The sequence below is a fragment of the Clinocottus analis genome, unplaced genomic scaffold (assembly GCF_023055335.1).
Source record: "Clinocottus analis isolate CAN_PGR_092001 unplaced genomic scaffold, fCliAna1.0.p SCAF_22, whole genome shotgun sequence".
In the NCBI taxonomy this organism is placed as follows: Eukaryota; Metazoa; Chordata; class Actinopteri; order Perciformes; family Cottidae; genus Clinocottus; species Clinocottus analis.
Window position 1 is genome coordinate 356537 of NW_027175954.1, and position 22706 is coordinate 379242.

The 22706-nt window shown below is 42.2% G+C and overlaps 1 protein-coding gene across 2 annotated transcripts in view; it reads left to right on the plus strand.

Moving 5' to 3' along the window:
- Nucleotides 1-1188: 1188 nt before the first annotated feature.
- The window catches only part of kcnh1b (potassium voltage-gated channel, subfamily H (eag-related), member 1b), a 42991-nt gene continuing 21473 nt past the window's right edge, over nt 1189-22706 (plus strand). Inside the window, exons 1-7 of one of the 2 annotated variants that reach the window (XM_068588667.1) lie at nt 1189-1287; nt 6460-6583; nt 6678-6784; nt 7757-7885; nt 8312-8430; nt 11778-12170; nt 18557-18986. In XM_068588667.1, the coding sequence (XP_068444768.1) occupies nt 1215-1287; nt 6460-6583; nt 6678-6784; nt 7757-7885; nt 8312-8430; nt 11778-12170; nt 18557-18986 (1375 nt within the window). In that variant the 5' untranslated portion in view covers nt 1189-1214. Of the gene's footprint in view, nt 1288-2607; nt 2630-6459; nt 6584-6677; nt 6785-7756; nt 7886-8311; nt 8431-11777; nt 12171-18556; nt 18987-22706 lie in introns of those variants that run through there. The other variant, XM_068588668.1, reaches the window with a different exon arrangement.

The window sequence follows — 22706 nt, forward strand, 5'->3', positions numbered from 1 at the left end:
AATTATAGCGATTGAGCTAACTATCAAAAACAAATATCCACACCAGGGGGCCGTCAGGGGCCTTTAGGGGCCCCTCATTGGTCCGTTATACCTCTCTTCCTGTCTGACATACATGTTGTGTTTTTAACTTTTGATAAAACTTGGTCTGGTCACCAGCCGGGTCATTGAGTGAAAGGTCATAAGGTCATACATGTCCATAAATTGCTTAAAACTGGGTGTTTGACAACGACCGTGACCGTAGATAACATAGTATCCTGAGTTTATTGACTTTCAAAATGGCCGCTATAAATGTGAGCATCTTCCTGAACGGAGGTGTCCTAAAGTCACCTCTGTTCGCTGGCCGCGGGGAAAAACCACAACAACAACATGATGATGGCCTTAATCCAAGATGGCGACGGCGGAATCGCTGAACTGGAGGCTTCAGAAGAGGAACACCGCTTGTAGGTGACCTTGTGACCTTGTGACCTTGTGACATCATGTTGGTGTCCATTAATCCAAGTTCGCCAAGTCGTCTGGACGGACATAAACTCTCACTATCTTCACCGACACACGCACACATCGTTTTTGATGACGTCGGCAGTGAAAATGTTTTTTATTTGAGCCAATACTTCGGATCAACAATATTCAAATATGTATTAAGGTTTGGGTGAATTGACCCTTTAATTACAACGACTTGAGTCTCTCTGTCTCATTCTGTCTGTCTGTCGCTGTCTGTCTCCCTGTCTCTCTCTCTCCTTCACTCTGTCTGTCTGTGTCCCTCCCTGTCCCTCTCTCCCTTCTCTCTCTCTCTCTCTCTCTCTCCTTCTCTTCCTGTCTGTCTCTCTCTCCTTCGGTCTGTCTGTCTGTCTGTCTCCCTCCCTGTCCCTCTCCCCCTGCCTCTCCCTCTGTCTCCCTGTCGCTCTCTGTCTGTCTGTCTGTCTGTCTGTCTCTCTCTCTCTCTCTCTCTCTCTCTCTCTCTCTCTCTCTCTCTCTCTCTCTCACCGGAGCTCGTGCTGCAACCATCTGCCAATAACGAGCCTGCTGTGTGTGAGAGAGAGAGAGAGAGAGAGAGAGAGAGAGAGAGAGAGAGAGAGAGAGAGAGAGAGAGAGAGAGAGAGAGAGAGAGAACGCGCGCGCGCAGGAGAGCGAGGCTCCTACTCTACAGCGCGCGCGGGGCTCGTGCAGCATCAGATATGTGAGCGGCGGGAAGCGGCTCTGCCTCGCGCTGCAGGAGGATGGCGGGAGGACGGCGGGGTCTCGTGGCCCCTCAGAACACGTTCCTGGAGAACATCGTCCGCCGGTCCAACGGTAGGATCCGGTTCTGTCCGGTTCTGTTTGTTAACACACCGGCGTTGAAACGGCGGCAGCCCGTTTGTTGTGCGGAATGTCTCGTGGTTCTGTTCGGTCGTGTCGTCATCAGACAGCTCCTCTGTGATTGGCTCTGATCATTTCAGAGAATCAATATTTACACCCATATAAAACTAGATATATATGTATTGGTGTTTTTTCATATTCTAAAAGTAAAAGATGAGTTTACCCTGATTAAAAAGTTACATACCTTGTATTCAGGTTAAAAAAGTAAGCTAACTATATATATATATATATATATATATATATATATATATATATATATATATATATATATATATATATATTTATATATATATATATATATATATATATATATATATATTTATATATATATATATATATATATATATATATATATATAGTGTTTTCATATTCTAAAAGTCCCATATATTTACCTTTTAAACAGTAAATGTCCTCCTTATGTCAGGCTATGGCTTGCTTATACGCTTCATTTGACAATATAACATAGTCTCAATGTTAAACTGTTGGCTTTCTCAACAGACAAAAAGATACGCAGTAAATATTAACACAAATGTTTGGTTCTAGTTTCTCCAATGCGAGAAGCTGACGTGAACTGTGCTGCTTATTCAACAGACTAATATACCTAAATGGTCATTAGACTACTGGACAATGAAAACAAGCGCTAATTGTAGCCCCGTTTCATATAAAAAGTGTAGGTAATATATGTAAAGATAAGTAGCTCTCGTACCCTCCTGCCATGAATATTTAAAAAACGTTCGCTCAGCAGCAAAAGGAGGGAAAATCTTATCCCTACTTTACCTTTTAATAGGTCACTGAATACTGCATACATTTACATGTTTAATATAGCATTAAAGTTCATACTGCTGAAAACAATCATATTCAACAAACGTAACGTTAAAGGGTCACTTGCCCCTAAAATGACACAAAAAACATATTTACGTTTAAGTTTTAAGATATGTCTTTCCACCGCGATACGATGACGGCAAATATCATTTAGTTTGTGCTGCTCTTGCTATTTAGTGGGCCAAAAATCTGAAAAATTACCTGTACATTTATAGTCATTTTAGTTGTTTTTTTTACTCCCAAACAGAATCAGTATAAGTTATGTGTGACTGATTATTCACAGGCATTGGTTAAAAGTAAAATGATCACAGGTAACGCCTCAATTAATACATGTTTCATCCTCCTCAGCTCCAGCGTTGCTTCAGCTCTGTTCTCACTGGTTCATCTGTTTCTGCTCCTTTAACCACTTTTCTTTTCAACTTTTCAGTTTGGACATTATCACATAGACAGACAGGTACAGACCAGTGTTTCCACATACTGTCGTGTACATGTATCCCTCCCTGTCCACTCACCTATGATTATACTGTGTGTGTGTATATATATATATATATATATATATATATATATATATATATATATATATATATATATATATATATATATTCATATATATATACATATGTATATATATATATATATATATATATATATATATATACAGTATATGAATATATATATATATATATACACAAGTATATATACTTCCCCCACACACCAGCTCGCTAGAGTCTACACACTGTATTTAAATAACAGCTATTTTACTTGTTCATTTTCTTAAATCTTCTTAAATCTGACTCCAAACCTGAGCTTCTTCAACTTTTCTGGCTTGTGACCAAAGTTTATGTCCAAAAATAGACACGCCAAGATCCCAGCAGTCGGCAGAACAACGTTTAATACAATAATAATATATAAAAACAGCACAAACTACACAACCTTAAAATGAACGTAAAGTGGAATCCACTCCTCTGAAACAGCCTTAATGAACACTTAATATTCTCAAAGCTGGAGCTTATTGCAGAGATGTTGTATTTGACTTTAATATATTATACAGATCAACTTAGTTCTGTTTCCCCGATATTGTAAGACACACTTTTGATAAGTAAAAGTTGCACAGCAGCTGCTGTGAATGCTGAAATAGCATTTCTTCTTCTTCTTCTTCTTCTTCTTCTTCTTCTTCTTCTTCTTCTTCTTCTTCTTCTTCTTCTTCTTCTTCTTCTTCTTCTTCTTCTTCTTCTTCTTCTTCTTCCACCACATGATAGTTGTCGGCATCCAAAGGATTATACGCCCTCGGTTCCTCCTCACTATTCACGGCTGGTTTCTCTCTCAGGCGTGAAAATGTCTGGACATTCAGTCAGCGGAGGGGTCGGCCAATCGGTTCCCGTTGGTTCATGTTAATTTTCCTAAGCGCCCCAACACACACACACACACACGGTCACGGTCACGGCGAGTGACTGACAGACATATTCAGAAAAGTTATATTTACTTCAGCTATTGTCAACGAAACGTGCTAGCCAGCGTTAGCTAACGTGTACATTGAACTTGTCTGCCTCCAACCAAAAAACAAGAAATATGTCATCATGTTGTGTCATCACAACAACAAGAACTGCAGAACCAATGACGTTCCCATGAGCCTCGGCGGCGCTTGTTACTTGTTAGCATGGATGCTAATAATCACACAGTAAACACCAGCACGTTAGCGCTGTCACTGTGAGCGTAGTGGCATTAGCATTTAGCTCCAACAGACTTTTTTTTAATGTGTGTATGCCCTGAAGACACACACACACACACACACACACACACACACACACACACACACACACACACACCTATGTTAATGGGAGTGTAGGAACATATTTTCCTGCTAATCTCGTGCAGTTAAAGGAGCGGCAGCAGCGGCTCATGGATGTTTAGATTAGCCTCATTCAGGCTGCAGTTTAATTCAGTGTGACGATAAACGGCGGCTGAACAATTCATTAGCGTTAACATTCAGCCCAATTCACCCCAATTAATGGAATTACAAAAGGATGAGCTCGAGCCTTAAACTCGGGGGAGCTGCTCGTGGCCCCCGAGACGCCGCCAGCGTTCATTACGCCGCACAACAGGGAGCGTTTGTCCTGACGGTGGCGCTAGAGGGAAGGTCAGGAAAACGGCTTAATGATTGTGATCGTTTGTCACTTCACACACTCGATTAAGTCTCAGCTCCTCGTGGGGTTTTGGGCCATTTTGTTTTTGTTTTTAGAACTTTTACAAATTAGGAAGAGTCGATAATTCAGGATATTGAATCTAAATAAATATACACAAATGGAAAATAAGTTAATAAAATACCCAAATGTTTAATCTGAGTCTGAATTTAATCTTATTTACCAGTGTTTTCATTCATTATCATGCATTTTAGTGTGATTGACATCAGTGTTTCATTTGCTGTGGCTGTGTTGTGTGTGTCTCTCATTCTGAAAACACATCTCCACCCTCAACTATACGTGATATTAACCCGCGTTGTGTATTTTGCATCGGAGCGCTCGAGTAGTTGGGAGTCCTTGGAGGTTTTTCTGCGGCGTGTTTCAGCCTGCAGGCGGCACGGCAGACATCATCATCTCCTCTGCAGGGATTCAAACGCAGGCTTTTTGAAAGAAAGAAAAGTTAATGTGTGAAATATTTAGGAAATCACTCCTGAATGTGGGAGTGCCAGTCAAAAAAAAACAACACTGATATACAGGAAACATTCATAACCGCTGCTCGACTCATAAAGTATGTCTACAATCAGCTTCGGGGACGTCATCACCATACTTTACTTTAAATCCAACTCATTCGGCAGTAACTGTCTCTTGGCAGGTAGCCTGGCGTCAAGCGACAGCAGCTTTGGACAAAACGCCAACGTCACACTCCTCCTCTCCCCTTCTTAGAGTCAGTGAAATGTGAAAACACAGACACGAAACGCATATTAATATTATTCAGTGCAACTTCCACGAGAATGTCATTATCGCCGATGTGCATCCAGAATGAACATCCATAAAAAAAAAACAATTATAATTAGCAGGCGGCGGAAAAAGACACTGCCGAACTTGAGAATCATCATGTCAAGTTTTTAGGGTGATGCGTCTGATGGCTTTAGTTTTTTTTCCCACATACGCTCTCCAGAAGGGAATAAAACAACTGACCAGCAGTGAATGTTAAAACCTCCTCGTGTGCAGGAACAGATCCAGTCCCAGTGAGGCTTTAAACTTGAACATTTTCATTTAGATCTTGGAATAAGTCAACGAGATCACGAAAGCCGCCAAACATTTGACAACAACTTTGCCGATGCTCGGTGTCCACTCTGTACCAAAAACACACATAAGTTCAATATCAGCACAAACACACTGTTTCAAAGAGGTCAACACACACACACACACACACACACACACACACACACACACACACACACACACACACACACACACACACACACACACAGAGTGAGATAAACCTTTCTGTGCCGCTGTGAACTAGTGTGTGTGTGTGTGTGTGTGTCTTTGAGTTGCTGCTGGTAGCTGCTTGTTCTGTTGTTGCCTCAACTGAATATTAATATCAAAACACACAGGGAGCTCCCTAAATATTACATATTGTTAACTTGCGTGGGTGAAACTCTTCATCACAGGTGGATGGGGGGATGAATATGTCGGCAGAAAGAAAGGGAGAAAAGAAAAGATAAATACATGATATTTATCGGTGTTAGGGCTGCAGGATTATGGCTTAAATGACAATTATGATTTGCTTCACATCGAGGACACGATTATTAATCCCAATTATTCATAAGTCTTTGGGAACAAAACGTTTTCCATGTTTTTTGCAAAAAAAGAAGTCTGTTTACGGACTAAATCCTCATTCCTTAATGAGATGGACTGTAGAGTTGCACAAAGAGTTGACGCCAGTAAATTAATTGGCAACAATTTTTACAACAATCAAGTGACAGTTTAGCAAAAATGTACTGGTTTCAGCTTCTCAGGGTGATTCATTTCCTGTTTTTCTTCCTCTTCCGTGCCCGTAAACTGCTACGAGAGTGTTTATTGGACGTTATAAAACGCCGCCGTGGACTCTGGGAAGCTGTGATTTTTGCATTCCTTCATATTTCAACGGACCCAATGACTAATTGAGAAGATAATCGGCAGGCTAAACGCACAACAAAGATAATTGTGAGCAGCCATAATCCACCGTGCAGCCCTGGGATTAAAAAGGTCTTCTGTCGTGCGATGCCCTGACTCTGAACCCCGGGGTTTTAACCTTCTGGGTTTTCCTCGCCGTCAGACACGAACTTCGTGCTGGGGAACGCTCAGATCGTGGACTGGCCGATCGTCTACAGCAACGACGGCTTCTGCAAGCTGTCGGGTTACCATCGAGCCGAGGTGATGCAGAAGAGCAGCACCTGCAGGTACGCCGGCTTCACACACACACACACACACTGTTGCCACACAATTCTGTGTGTTTTTACTTCTTCTTCTTCTTCCCTTTCTCTTCCCCCGCAGCTTCATGTACGGAGAGCTGACGGACAAGGACATGACCGAGAAGGTCCGGCAGACCTTCGAGAGCTACGAGATGAACTCGTTTGAGCTCCTGATGTACAAGAAGAACCGTGAGTGCTTCGGTCGATGGAGGACTGCAAAATGTCACGTATTAAAAAAAGGGGCTCGACCTGACCCACATCTAAAACCCAGAGACCCAGTTTCCCAAACTGGGTCACAGCATGCGGACAGTTGGCGGCAATGAAAGCGAGACAATGAGTCAGCAGTTCTCATTTAATGTTTTTTTTTTCTTCTATTTTCCATTAACTACAACAACACATACAACTCTGATTTAGCGTCGTTACACATGATACCTGCACGTTTTAGATTTGATTTTTAAGATCTCATCATGACTCTGAAGCCCCGGATGGGACTGGCCCCTGAGTTTATACTTTTTTAAACTTATAAGCGACCATCTCCAGTGGGTTCTTCTTCCAGACCCCAGGATCTAGATCTTTATCCTCCTTTTAAAATCTCTTTTTTAAACACAAATATTTGAAATGCACTTCCTCTAATAATCAATTCAATTGTTTCATTAACTTAAAAACCCAACGAGTGAGTCAACGAGGAATTTATTTGGTCATCTATTAGTATATATATATATATGATATATTCTTCCTTTTTTTTGTGCCTTTTTCACCGCGAACAGAAAAACACACACATACAGAAATGAAAACACAAACCCAACACTTTAAAACTTCATCACACCTGTTCGACACCTCGCACAGTGACTTTGTTGTCGTAAACATCGCTGTTGCTGATATCGAGAGACTACATTTCCCACATAAACACCTCCTCCGTGCCCAGAATAGACGTTACAGCACCGTGAAGCCCAACTTCACACGTCTCTGTTGTGTACGTGTGCTGCGTGTGTGTTGAGTTTTGACAGAAAACTCTTGTGAGGAACATCAGACTGACTTCTTTTTTGTTTTGTGTGTGTGTGTGTGTGTGTGTGTGTGTGTGTGTGTGTGTGTGTGTGTGTGTGTGTGTGTGTGTGTGTGTGTGTGTGTGTGTGTGTGTGTGTCTGTGTGTGTGTGCTGCAGGGATGCCGGTTTGGTTTTTCGTGAAGATCGCTCCAATCAGGAACGAGCAGGACAAAGTGGTCCTGTTCCTCTGCACCTTCAGTGACATCACCGCCTTCAAGCAGCCAATCGAGGACGACTCTGTAAAAGGTGGGCGGGGCCACGAGACGAGGGAACCGGCAAACAGCACAGCTCATTTCTGGGTTTCAGGACTCATCCCTCCACTACTATAACGTATCAAAACATTTGACGAGCTTCGCTTTGTTGCGTCAAAACGTCACAATAAAACTTGTTGAGTAGTTTCAAGTTGCTCGTCAATCAAAAGACCCTTTCTGTTCTCGATGAAGAACACTTTTACCAGCTTTTACTAACCTTACCTTGCAGTTTGTTGTGTTAAAACCTGGAACAATGACTTGCAAATCAGTCATTGAGGTGTGAAACACGATAATAAAGAGACAAAACGTTCGTAACGAAGGCTTTAGATGTTTTTCTAAAATGTGGACTGTCACAAACCCGAAAGATTCAAGTGTGTTTTTAAAGTTTTAACGTTTTAATTTGCCGCCTTTCTGTCGGCAGGTTGGGGAAAACTGGCCCGTCTGACTCGAGCGTTGACCAGCAGTCGAGGAGTCCTGCAGCAGCTCGCCCCGGCCGTCCAGAAGGGAGAGAACGTCCACAAACACTCCAGGCTGGCGGAGGTGAGACCACGGCTCCTCCCTTTACTGATCCTCCACCTCCTTCTCATCAAAAAAACCTTCAATAATCTCCTGCTGGCGATAAAAATCCTCTTTTTTTTCAAAGCTACAGCCTGTTCTCTCCGTCTGAAACCGTGACATTTAACGCTCGGAAAAAAACATCCACTAAGAACGAGTCTGGCGGATATTTTCCGGATGATATGAAACGCGAGTGTTCAGACCTTTTTTTTTTTCCCTCAAACAAAGTCTTCTCTCCTTTCATGAGACCTTCTGGACGGACACGAGATCGAGAGGCTGACTCGGCAGAAAGGCCCTCACCTGTGTCACCTGGTTTCTGCAAAAGCTTTTCCATTTGTTTCAGAGCGAGCAGACGGTTGAACCCGATGTTTTATAGATGAGGACGCTTTACCTCGGACTGAGAGGTAACGGTGTTGAATGCGGGGTGACGCACAGCGCAATGGATGCGTGTACAAATACACCGTGAGCCTTGAGTATTTTTTCCTTTCTGTACTTTGAATTGATCCGAAACAAAGTACCTCTGACATCCTGTTTCATCCTGTTATTAGCAGAGTGTTCAGACGGGCTGATGGATGGAAGTAGTTCCTGTTATTTACTGCTGGCCTGCTTTCAGACCAAAACAACACCCCCCCCCCCCCCCCCCCTCTCCCATCTGTTATTAAAGATGGAACTTGGCCTTGTTTACTCCTCACCAGAGGATCCTTAAAAAAAAACGTTTTCCCCTTTCGATTCCAGGTTTTAGAAATATTTTTAAAAGCTTTATAAGTGTGTTATCTCATCTTTTGTTTTTACAACATGGCACCATTTATCATAGCAGCCAGCTGCGTAAACACACATTATTGGGGGATTTTCAACTCTCTGACGGTCCTTGAACACATCACGCATAATCAAAGCTTAAAACAGTGACGTCTCATCAGAAGAACACTTTATTCTACATGTCGTATTCATAACTTCTGCACACCTCAGTGAAACTGGGACGCTGTGATCGGCTGAGACCGACAGTTTATTGTTTCTTTGGGAGAATTTCATACATTTCTGTGCAATACATTATCATAAAAAAGCAACTTTCCTTTCTTCTTCTGTTTTTTTAATGAATGATGACATAACTGTTATTCTTATGGCTAAACAACATGGCCAAACATATAACATTTAGGTCATTTAATATCTTAATAACAGTCTAATTCAATAAATAAACATCATGGCAAAGCCTGTTTTAATAATAATTTCCAAATAATATTTTTTTTCCTCATAACTTTTCTAAGATTTGAAGTGAAATCATAAAAAATTAAAAAATATGATATGTTTTACACAGATTATGTTCAAATGCAGAGTAATTTAACGACACCGTGGTATTTAAAGATGACAGAATCGTGTATCACGATATCCTGATGCGCGTTTTAATCGCAATAAAATCGATAGATGGTCCAGCTGCTCTGAAGGCTTTTCTTCTTTCTTCTTTTTTATTTGGTTCTCTCTTCTTCTACTCGCGATCGAGCCGTTTCCACACAGGTACTTTTTCTATCTTGGTGGAAAAACAAGGCCACAGTGAGTCAAATGTGACGGGAGCAGAAAGTCCTCAGGGTTCAGAGGGCTAAAAAAGAGGAAGGAGAGGAAGTGAAGGTGCAGAGAGGCGACAGCCGGAGAGTCTCTGCATCCCGTGACAGAAACACAACAGAAATAAAACGGTAATAAAACAGAATATGCAGCGGGTTCTCTCACCTCCACAAATACTGGATCAAATTGTTTCGGATGCTCCGGAGAATCTTTGTGGTTTGACATTTTTTTAAAGGACCGGTCACCTTCCATCACCCTCCTGGGTGTCCTCGAGGAGGAGGAGGAGGAGGAGGAAGAGGAGGAGGAGGAAGAGGAGCATCTCAACACGGCGCTGCAACAACGTCTACACAACAATACCTACGTTTGTTTTTGGGGAATTTCTTGTGGGTCTGACATTTCGTTTTTTGTTAGTCTGCTGCAACAAGAAGATCATATTCATGGTTAATTTATTAAAAAATAAAGAAATATGAAGTCATCAAGGTTTAATTGCAATTTAGAGATGAAATCAGATCCAGTATATTTGATTTTAAGGTTATTTTAAGAGACGGTTAACAGTTTTTTTTGGTGCTTTTTGTGTAGGCGTCAGTTGGGTCCTGCGTTACTTTGTGTTATCTATATATATATATATATATATATATATATATATATATATATATATATATATATATATATATATATATATATATATATATTATAATATATATATATATATATATATATATATATATATATATATATATATATATATATATAATATATAATCTGCTGTCGTCTTCGTGGAGGATGAACCTCCTTCCGGCTCTTTGTTTCAGGCGATAAGCAGGGAAACGCGTCGCGTGTGCTTGACTCTATCGCCGCATCGCAAACAGCCGCCGCCTGGCTGATAAAGCTGTAATTAACTGAGACTAATCTCTCCATTAACCGCACAGCGATAATTTCTGTCGGCGCTTAATGAAGACGACTATTATCAGGGCAGGAGCGATGCTGTCGTACTCCTTATTAGGACTCTTGTTAAATCAAGATGGCTTGTTCTTTAATCGGCGGCTTATTTCATACCAAATACCTCCATGTTGATATTGCAACACATCGCAATGCTAATATAATGACGAAGTGGACATGTTATAGAATAGCTATAGTGTGGGTACGTTTAGCAAATTGCATGATTTTACTCTTGCAACCTAAAACCAGGAAGACAAAACTTGATATGCCAGATCTAAGACGATATCTAGTGTCTTATCGACATGATATTGTTATGTTTTCAAGCCTTTAGAAGGTGTACTTTTTAAAACAAAGGGTACATGTAACAGGTTAAAGATGTAAATTCTGAACAATAAATGTGTCAAAAAGTTGATTGTGTGTATCAAAACTGTCCCAGGCTGATGGGTAGAGGTGGGTGAAAAAATCAATACGGTATAGTATCGCGATATATAATGTATCGACACACGGAAGCCGAGTATCGTCCTTTTATTTAATCAATTCTTAACTTTTTTGGTCCTGGAATAATAAAATCAATTTATTTTTTGTTGACGAAGTTTTCCTTTGGGGACAATTTGCGGTTTTAAAAAAAGGTAATAAATGGCAATATATCGCAATACTCAACGTATCGCAGCATCGTGATAATATCGTATCGTGACAATATCGCATCGTGGGACCTCTGAGGATTCCCACCCCTACTGACGGGGCGTGTTGAATACCCGGATCCTCTCGAAGGATTCGGTCGCATCCGGGGGACCGAACCACATCCTGACGCTCCGTTTTTTAATCTGTTTTGTCTCCAGGTCCTCCAGCTGGGTTCAGACATCTTGCCCCAGTACAAGCAGGAGACCCCGAAGACGCCGCCGCACATCATCCTGCACTACTGCCTCTTCAAGACCACGTGGGACTGGGTCATCCTCATCCTCACCTTCTACACCGCCATCATGGTGCCCTACAACGTCTCCTTCAAGACCAAGCAGAACAACGTGACGTGGCTGGTGGTGGACAGCATCGTGGACGTCATCTTCCTGGTGGACATCGTCCTCAACTTCCACACCACCTTCGTCGGGCCGGCCGGGGAGGTGATCTCCGACCCCAAGCTCATCCGCATGAACTACGTCAAGACCTGGTTCGTCATCGACCTGCTGTCCTGCCTGCCCTACGACGTCATCAACGCCTTCGAGAACGTCGACGAGGTCGGTGGACTTTTTTTCATCCAATAAGCAGCCGCCTTGAACGACGGTTAAAGTGAGAGGCCTTCGAGGCTTCAGCACGTCCGTTCAAGTAGTGACATGAACCCCAAATGAGTTGTAATACTTTTCAAATCTTTTTTTTTCAGAATTTATTTGTGAAAATATTTTTTTTTAAATATATATATAAAAAAAAAACATATTTTTGATCATTACTATGAATATCCAGCATGATCTGGATCAATATTTCCCAACAACCTACAGAGTTGTGAGACCCCTCTTTGGAAAGATAATGACCCAAAGAACCAGAATCTGGAATAAAACAAAGCAGGTTACTGAGGATTATAGTCAAAAAATGGAAAAGTTATAAGCTTTATGCCTAAACCTGCTCGGATTGGGGCGTGCTGGGTATTACAATTTGCGTAAATCTCTCCTTAATCAGCGTTGTGGTTCCGTAGATCCTGTAGGAAACGTCACTTGACTTTAATACATTTTTTTTTGTAATAAATTAAATTAAAATCCTATTAAATCCGAGGAAAAAAAAAGCTAAAATGCAAGTACAGTACTACAAAAGTCCAAAAAACTAAAATAAAACATGAAAAAATTAAAATATCACAATAAAATATAAAAGAATATTATGAAGATATGTACCACATATATCTGCTTTTACAGATTTGTGAACTAATGTGCAAGATATTGACCAACGTATCCATTAACAAATGTAATGTCTCTCACACAAACACACACACACACACATGGACACACACACACACACACACACCTGCTGCCACAAACACTCACTAAAGCACCAAATGTGCATTCATCCGCCGCTCTATTTCCTCCTGTGTGTCTGATAAAAAGCTGCAGCAGCTGTTTCAGTAAATCACTGAAGCCTTTTTATTTAAACATGAAACATATTTGTGTTTTAAACGATTCGTCCAAACCCCGCAGCTTTGATTTCCTGACGACAACACGCATCTTTAACAGCGGTTATTATGCGTGTGTGTGGCCCTGTAAGTGAGTTTCGAGCCTCTTCAGATTTCCAGACTGAAATGAAATTTTCAAAAACCTCACGAGGGGACGATCACGCTGAGTGTCATCCGGATCAACTCAGACCTCGAATGAACTGCAGCCCGCGGTCCGTCCAGCTGAGGCATGAAATGCAGCGTGACCGCGGGAGCCCGATCGAGATGATGGAGTGGACCGCTTCGTCCAATGAGGTGCGGGAAAGGGAGGGAGGAAAAAAGTGCTGACGTGTCACAAATGCGGAAAGAAAACCTGCAGCGAAGCGTCGAGAATGGATTTAAAGTCGGTTTAAAGCATCTGAAATGGCAGGTGGTCGCAGCGGCAGACACTTTTTGGCCATAGTGGCAACTTCCAACTTCTAATTGGGCGGTGCTGCTGTGTCACATGACGGAGGAAGTCAAGACCCTAGCGCCCACGATTGAATAAAGAATATTTAACTCTAATAAAAGAGAAAGGATAAAAAAAAATGTAAAAAACAGACTCCGACGGAACGGAACAAAAAGCAGGAACTGGAACTGGACACACACACACACACTCACACACACACACTCACACACACACACACACACACACACACACACACACACACACACACACACACACACACAATCTCAGACGATCACCGGAGCAGGAAGTGCAGAGACACAGAGGACACAAGACTACAAAATAAAACAGAAAACTACAAATCACGACAAAGCTCTTCTTAACCCGTTCGCTTTGGACCTGTGAGCGTCTTGTGAGCGAGGAAGCGAAGGTTCATGTCCTCTCTGCATAAAAGGTCGCTTGTGTTTTTGCTGCTATTCAACGATGAAGAACGCCGCTTGTTGAGCTTTCGGCTGTCGGGAGGAGACGAGAGGACACAGCGAGGTCTGTGGATTACTGAACGTCCTCCAGGAGCTAGAAAGAAAAACCCTCTGGAGCTGGATCAGACAGAACATGTTGCGTCTGGTATCTTCTATTACAATCGCAGCGGGGTTTAACGAGGTTGTGTTTAATAAACGGTTTCTCAGAGCTCCAGGTGACGCCTCGTTCATCCGAACCTTCGTTCACTGTGATGGAAGACGAAGAGAAGGAAGCTGAGAAATGTTTCCTTTGTTGCTCAAATAATGACAAAACGCTCCCCGTTGAGCCGTTTACAGACACTACTCTACAAAACACTGTGTGTGTCTCTCTCGGTGTGTGTGTGTGTGTGTGTGTGTCTAACAAACAGGTCGGAGGCATTTCCTAAAACAAATTAGCCCTGCGAGAAATGAGAGCAGAGGCAAAGAAGTGAGGGGAAACGAGAGGAATAATTGGGGAATTATTTCCGTTTTTTGATTTGATTTTTGAGGCAGAGCTCTGACGGATACGTTACAAGATGGTCGGCGTCTTCAACTCTTGTCTCTCCTGGATCCTCCACCTCTCCGGCTGCAGACAGACATGATCAGTCAGACATGATCAGTAGCCTCAGTTAAAGCCCTGATCGGTATAGTGTGCAGATAAAAAAAAGGGAATCAGATTATTTTGTCGGGCACATAAATGAGGAGCTTGTGAAACCTCATTTATCGGGATAAAGAAGTCTTAATCATCCGACCCATTATCAGGAAGACAAAGCCTGTTATGTCATCGGATAATGATGTCGTGATCACGGGGGTAAAACACAAAAAGAGAATAGAAACAATGTAATCCCGTCCTGGGAGGGCTTTCCGTAGAGGAGGGGAAAAACAAAGTTGTTCAAAGGAGATGAAGTGTCGGATGAGGGTGGAGGGTTCAACCTTTTCACGGCGTCGACAATCAGCATCTCTTAAGCGCCAGCGGTGGAGGCTGCTAATGGAGGAGCAGTGCATTGTGGGGGGTCCCCCGAGCGAGGACACCGCGCTGTTGACGAGAGGCCGGCTGAGTGGTTTGACGCGTCAAACGCGGAGAGAAGACGCGTCTCCGAGCTGCTGCATGTTTCATACGTGTTTATGAATCTTTCATGGCGACTTCTTTCCCCGTCCTGACTTTTTTTAAAAAGCACCGATGAGGAGCGGAGGAAGAGGAGGAGGTCAGGAAATACAACCGACGACCTCGGTCAAGAAACCCGGAGGGAGATTACGGATTACGCGATACCGAAATCGTACGTTCGACTTTGACCCCCCGCGACCTCCGCCGTGGTCGGATGGGACTCGGATGTGATGAAGTCGTGGATTCATGCTCGAGAGTCCCTCTGAGACGTCGCTGTCTTCAAGAGGCTTCAGATGAAACTAGGCCCCTCCCCCAAAGGCAGTCATGGGTACCAACCAGCTGAAATGTGGGCCACGGCGATGTTCACAGGGTGGAGGAGGGCGGGGGGGGGGCCTTGACCTCTCACCTCAAGATGTCTATATGAAAATGTTTTTTTGCATGCGTTATTTTCCACTATTCCCAAATAAATTGGTGTAATTCATTTTGCTTGCGTCCATCAGGTCCCTAAACAGTCTTGGGATTGAAATTGGGTTTGACTGGATGGTTGATCATGTGACCAGATTTGTGACCACTGCACTGTGGAGCTTTCAGAGGACGGATGACTGTCTCTCTCTGAATATTGACAACAATGTAGTTTTCAAGCTTGTTCCCTTAAAGTGAAACTGAAACTTTCGCCATAAAACGTGTGTTTTTGATATTGAATCCCTGGTTTCATTTTTCCGCGGTGTTTTACGTGGTATTTCAAAACAGCCGGCGAGCCCAAACACAATGTGTATTATACAGTTCTATGTCCCAAAAACTTGACACACTGCTCCAGCTGAATTGCAAATTGATCTTCACTTTCTACGTGTCACATGCTGTTAACCTGCAAATGTCTTTCCGATAAACCGATAAACCGCTTGTGATTCTGAGGTTAAACTGCAGAGGACGACGGCAGCAGGGAGGCTCAGCTGCAGAGCTCACAGCGAGAGTTATTTGCGTTGGCGACGAACAAACAGATGAAAAATAGCAACGAGACGATGACATCAACAGTCAAAGGAGGCGAAGAACCCAACGAGCTCTAGAGGAACGTCAGCCGGGGTGACAGGAAGGTAGGTAGGTAGGTAGATAGGTAGATAGGTAGGTAGGTAGGTAGGTAGGTAGGTAGGTAGGTAAGTAGATAGATAGGTAGATAGGTATGTAGGTTTATAGGTAGGTAGGTAGGTAGGTAGGTAGGTAGGTAGGTAGATAGATAGATAGGTAGATAGGTAGGTAGATAGATAGATAGGTAGGTAGGTAGATAGATAGATAGATAGGTAGGTAGGTAGGTAGGTAGATGGATGGATGGATGGATGGATGGGTAGGTAGGTAGGTAGGTAGGTAGATAGGTAGGTAGGTAGATAGGTAGAGAGATAGGTAGGTAGGTAGGTAGATGGATGGATGGATGGATGGGTAGGTAGGTAGGTAGGTAGGTAGGTAGGTAGGTAGGTAGATAGATGGGTGGGTGGATAGGTGGGTGGATGGATGGATGGATAGGTAGGTAGATAGATAGATAGGTAGGTAGGTAGGTAGGTAGGTTTATAGGTAGGTAGATAGGTAGGCAGGTAGATGGATAGATGGATGGATGGATAGGTAGGTAGGTAGGTAGATAGATAGATAGGTAGGTAGGTTTATAGGTAGGTAGATAGGTAGGTAGGTAGGTAGGTAGGTCTATAGGTAGGTAGATAGGTAGGTAGATAGGTAGGTAGGTAGGTCTGTCTATAGGTAGGTAGGTAGGTAGGTAGGTCTGTCTATAGGTAGGTAGATAGGTAGGTAGGTAGGTAGGTAGGTTTATAGGTAGGTAGATAGGTAGGTAGGTAGATGGATGGATGGATGGGTGTATGGGTGGATGGATGGATAGGTAGGTAGGTTTATAGGTAGGTAGATAGGTAGGTAGGTAGGTTTATAGGTAGGTAGATAGGTAGGTAGGTAGGTAGGTAGGTAGGTAGATAGGTAGGTAGGTAGGTAGGTAGATGGATGGATGGATGGGTGTATGGATGGATGGATGGATAGGTAGGTAGGTTTATAGGTAGGTAGGTAGGTAGGTAGGTAGGTCGGTAGATTTACACGTTATGGATACTTACCAATAAATAATGCAAAGTTGAATGTCGGCAGCAGGAGATCAACTCTTGTTTTCTCTGTCTGATATTTGTTGGTTTATTCTGTTGTTTTTATTGTTTATGTAAAGAACTTCCAGCTCATTACAATCTCAGGTCTCACGTTGGTCATTAAGACCTGAGATTGTTTCCGTCAGTTATAATTTGGTACTAATCAGGTTGGAAGAAAAGCAGGAAACAACGAGGAAGATAGAGCGCGTGTGTGTCTGTGAGCCGTAATGTTCGGTGTGTTCCTGTGCCGCGTTTTCAATCCATAAAAGCATTTGCAAAAATAAAAGCATCAATAAATGTTTCCACTCAAACACGAAAGCGGCTTTGAAATGTGACGCGATGTTAAAATAACACTGAGGGTAAATATGTTCAATCGATTATCGCCTTTTTTAAAATTTCTGGTCAAGCGAACAAAGAGCATCGATCGGACAGTTTTGATGATGTAAGCGTGCGTCCTGAGGCCATCGAGACATCGAGAAATAACCGACAACCGTTTTTCTGTTCATCCGCTTTGCTTTCAGTTTGGTTGAAGGACAACGAGCCGCTCGGCTGTGAAAGCACCTTCAGCTTCTCACGACGGTCCAAAACGTTTCAGCGACCGTTCACCTCAATCCTGCCGTTCAAAGTCAAAAAGTACAACACGAGTTTAAGGTTTTTAATAAAGATCTTAAAATATGGTTAAGGGGAAAAACAACACTGTTCACACATTTAACACCGTCACACTTTTACTTTGTGTATGTATCTATGTGTGTATATGTGGATGTATCCTCTTTTTTATTCCATTTTATCACATTTTAGTGTATATATTTTTTATATATATATATTTTTTTAATTTTTGTTTTTAAAAAAGCCTCTTGTGGACAAGTGTTGAAAATTAGCATTTGCAATATGCCAGTGGTAGGCTTTAGAGTTCAGCAGCTGATCGCAAGCTAACTAGCGTGCAAGCTAACTAGCTCGCGAGCTAACAGCAAGCTATGCTCAATGAGAAAATAAGATAATAGGAAAAAAATATTATAATACATGTAGTATATTTTTGGAAACAATCACATTATGATATATATAACTTTTAATGAATTCGTATTATTTATTTTTTTATTATAAAATAGCCATAACTTTGTGCAGCAGAGAGAGAAGGCCTAGCTGGTCCTGACGGCCCGTCACTGCTCTACACACTCAACACGGTGCATCTGGTTTTCTTCTGTGCATAAATATGTGCCAGGATAACGCCATCTTCCTTCTGAAACACCTCCTCTTTGCTCTTTTTCCTCTTTGTTGTCTCCTTCATCTACTTCCTCTCCTCCTCTTCCTCCCCAGGGCATCAGCAGCCTCTTCAGCTCCCTCAAAGTGGTCCGCCTGCTGCGCCTGGGCCGCGTCGCCCGGAAGCTGGACCACTACATCGAGTACGGCGCCGCCGTGCTGGTGCTGCTGGTGTGCGTGTTCGGCCTGGCGGCCCACTGGCTGGCCTGCATCTGGTTCAGCATCGGGGACTACGAGGTGATCGACGAGGACACCAACAGCGTGAGGATGGACAGCTGGCTGTTCCTGCTCGGCGAGACGGTGGGGAAGCCGTACCGCTTCAACGCCTCGGGGACGGGCCGCTGGGAGGGCGGGCCCAGCAAGGACTCGGTCTACATCACCTCGCTGTACTTCACCATGACCAGCCTGACCAGCATCGGCTTCGGCAACATCGCGCCCAACACGGACGGCGAGAAGATCTTCGCCGTGGCCATGATGATGATCGGATGTGAGTCGCTTTTTCTTTTTCTTTTTTTACCTTTTTTTTTAGCGGCTTTTGATCTGTGCAGAGAAATAATTTGAAGTTTTAGTTTAGTTGTATTCGCACAACATCTTAAAATTCGATAACAGAAGTGAAACAGACGTCAGGACCTTCTGAAGTAATAAATACAACTTTAAATAAATTGAAATGTAAAGAAAATAAATGCCGATAAGACACAACACGAAATGAAATGAGGAATTCAGCACCGATCGGATGATATTAAGATAAAATAAAAAAAGATAATCCTTTATTAGTCCCCCTAGAGGAAATTACAGGATTACAGCAGCATTGCTCACAAGTAAATAAAGATTTTAAAAAATCAAGTAATATGAATAAACAGTAGAACGGTAATAAAACAAAATTAACAGTAAGAAGAATAATTAACATACAGATGAAATCAAAATGTGTATGAAAGTACTTAAACGTACTTAAAAATGTATGAAAGTACTTAAATATACTTAAAAATGTGTACAAAAGTACTCAAACATACTTAAAAATGTGTATAAAAGTACTTGAACATACATAAAAAGTGTAAAAAAAGTACTTAAACATCCATAAAAATGTGTATAAAAGTACTTGAACATACTTAAACGTAGTGGATTTTGCACCAGGAGATGAATTAAAGTGTTCATAGTGCTAATAATAATAATAATCACGTTAATAAGAAGGAACAAATAAAGAAGCATTGAGGAACACTTAAAGGTTTATATTTATTTATTTATTCCGTGCTGAGTGACAAACGTCCGACATGTCGGCTCCTCGTGCAGCGAGCAGCACGAGGAGCTCAGAGGTTATGAGAGGTTATTCATATCGGTTTCACTGTGAGCGCCATACTTTCTCCTGCCGTCAGTTTTGGTTTCTTCCTCTTCGTCCGCCGGATGAATTAAAAAACCCGATATTCGCTCTCTTTTTGCTCTGTTTTGGGTCTCCACCAGCTGCTCTCAGAGCCACGAGAGCGTTAAAGAAATCATAATGTGGTGTTTTGCATGGCGGATGAAGCTCTTAGGTGTTGTTAATGCAGCAGCTGTGTGTGTGTGTGTGTGTGTGTGTGTGTGTGTGTGTGTGGGTGTGTGCGACACATTCAAAACAAGGTGCCAGATGTCTGAGTCCGAATTCAGATCCTTTTCTTTCTTGAACTCTTCTGCGTTTCCTGCTGCTGGCGTCTCGTCTCCGGCTGCAGGATTTACTGCAGCATTTTGCTCTCGTGAATAACAAGTGTTCAGGCCCTCGAGTCGAGTAAAAGTAAGGTGTTGAAGTATTCAAGGTTTATTAAAAGTAGAACAATGTCCCCTGTGACTGTTCCACCATTATATATTATATCATTAGATTATTATTACTCATGCATTCATGTAAAAAGATGGATTTTACTGCTGCAGTTGGTTGAGGTGGAACTCATTGTGAACTATTAAATAAGGATTATTTCCATCTGCGGATCATTTTCTCCATTAACCGATTGATTGATTGATTGATTGATTGATTGGTTTGTAGAATTAGTGGGACGTTCTGTCACAATTACCCGCAAAGAGCCCAGAGTGAACATTATTACTAATACATACAGACATACAGAATTTTCACATCAAATGTTTTATAAGAAAAAACGACTCAAACCAAATTAGTTTGATTTTCTTTCCATCAGCTAATTGGTTAATCAATTCAGTTGCTTTCATACGTTTAATGTGCAAAAACTTGACTTTTAAAGTAACTAAAGCTGTCAGATAAATGCAGTGTAGTACGAAGTGTAGTAAAGTTTAAAATGGGATGAAAATAAATGATTTAAGTACAGTTACCTCAAAATGTACTTTTTATATATTCATGGCAGCTCTTCTGACACACTGATCATCAATCCAACGCGCTACAGATTCATCGTCCTCCGGCTCTTCAGGAAGCAGCTTCTCGCTTTCGGCCGACGGGCGTCAGCGGCTCGTATCGGCTGTCGCTGATCGTGAGAGTAACTTGATAACGGGGCCAAAATTAAACTGGGGCCGCTGTCCGGTTAGAAGCGCTCTCTGTGTCTCTGCAAGGCGTCTCTGTGCTCCACAGATGGCTGACGAGAGGAGAGGCGGCGCTCTGCAGCGCCGCCGCAGGACCGCGAGGCTTTCTGGTTGGACAAATCCAACAGAGTGAGACGTCGTCTCTTCGGTGGATCGTCAGTCACGTCGGTTTCACAGTTAAAATGACATTAAAAAGACATTAAAAAGACGTTAAACAAGACGTTAAAATGGCGTTAAAATAACGTTAAAAAGACGGAAAAAAATGTATTAAAATGATCTCAAGAATAGGTTAAAATTATGTTAAAAAGATGTTAAAATTACGTTATAAAGACGGAAAAAAATGTATTAAAATGATCTCAAGAATAGGTTAAAATTATGTTAAAAAGATGTTAAAATTACGTTAAAAAGACGGTAAATGGACGTTAAAGTTACGTAAAAAAGATGTAAAAATGTAAAAAGACGTTAATAAAGGTAAAATGGTGCTAAAAAGACGGTAAAATTATGTTAAAATGACGTTAAAATAACGTTAAAATGATGTAAAAAAGACATTAAAATGACGTTAAAAAGACGTGAAAAAAGATGGCTGTGATTGTGTTTTCGAGGTTGTCCGTCCGGTCCGTTCTTGTGAACACAATATCTCGCGAAATTTAGTGTCAAAGGTCAAAGATGAAGGTCACTGTGACGATGATGAAAAATGTTGAACCATAACTCCTGAACTGATTTGCTAATTGTCAATTCACACAAATTTCTAATCCATAAAAAAATGATGAAGTGATGTCATTTTTGTCAGACGTTGGCGTAAACAGCAACTCGACTGCGAGACGATGATTCTCGCTCATATGAGATCAATGAATTCAGCTTTTCATCATGAGGGTTTTCTCCCTTCTGAGGAGTCTTCACACAGCGACTCTCTCTCTCCAGGGATTAAATAATCTTCCTTCTCATCGAACCGAGACCTTTAAACTCGTCCACATAAACAGCTCACATGACCCTGTTCGACCTCCAGACGTCGGGGGAGCGCGTCCTCCGTCCCTCTTTCCTCTGCAAACTGAACCTCACTTCCCACAATCCCTCTGTGCACAGACAGAGGAGAAGACAACGTAAGAGTCAGACCGTCAATAATTTATTGATGGTTGACTCAGCCGTCTGACAGACGATGACTCAGATTTACAGCGCCGATAAAACTCACACCGTCGGACCGATCGGATCACTCTTGTGTTTAAAAAAACCTTCTTCTTCTTCTTCTTCTTCTTCTTCTTCTTCTTCTTCTTCTTCTTCTTCTTCTTCTGCGTGTCCTTTTGCTGCATTCGTTCAAAATCCGGCAATGCGACGTCCACCCTGCGGAGCGACAATCAGAGAACAGCATTTTGTTTCCCTGATTCATTGATTTATTCCCTCCCGCTCTTCAGTCACACTCTCCGTGTTTACAAACTGCACCGCATCGCCCGCCTCTAAAAGCGTCAGAACACTTTTATTACGCCGGTTGATTCGCTGGCCCTTGTTTTCAAAGAGCAGTGTGAGCTTTTGTGTCTGTTTTGTGCCTGGGTGTCGCTCCGCTCCGTCTGCATTTCTTTTCACACAAACGCACCAGCTGCACGTCGTCCTGGTGTCCTGATGTGGAGGATTGTGCGTCAGGTAGATGTGTCAGGTGAGGGCGCATAAAACACACTGTGGGTTTGGATCACGGCAAAAAAAG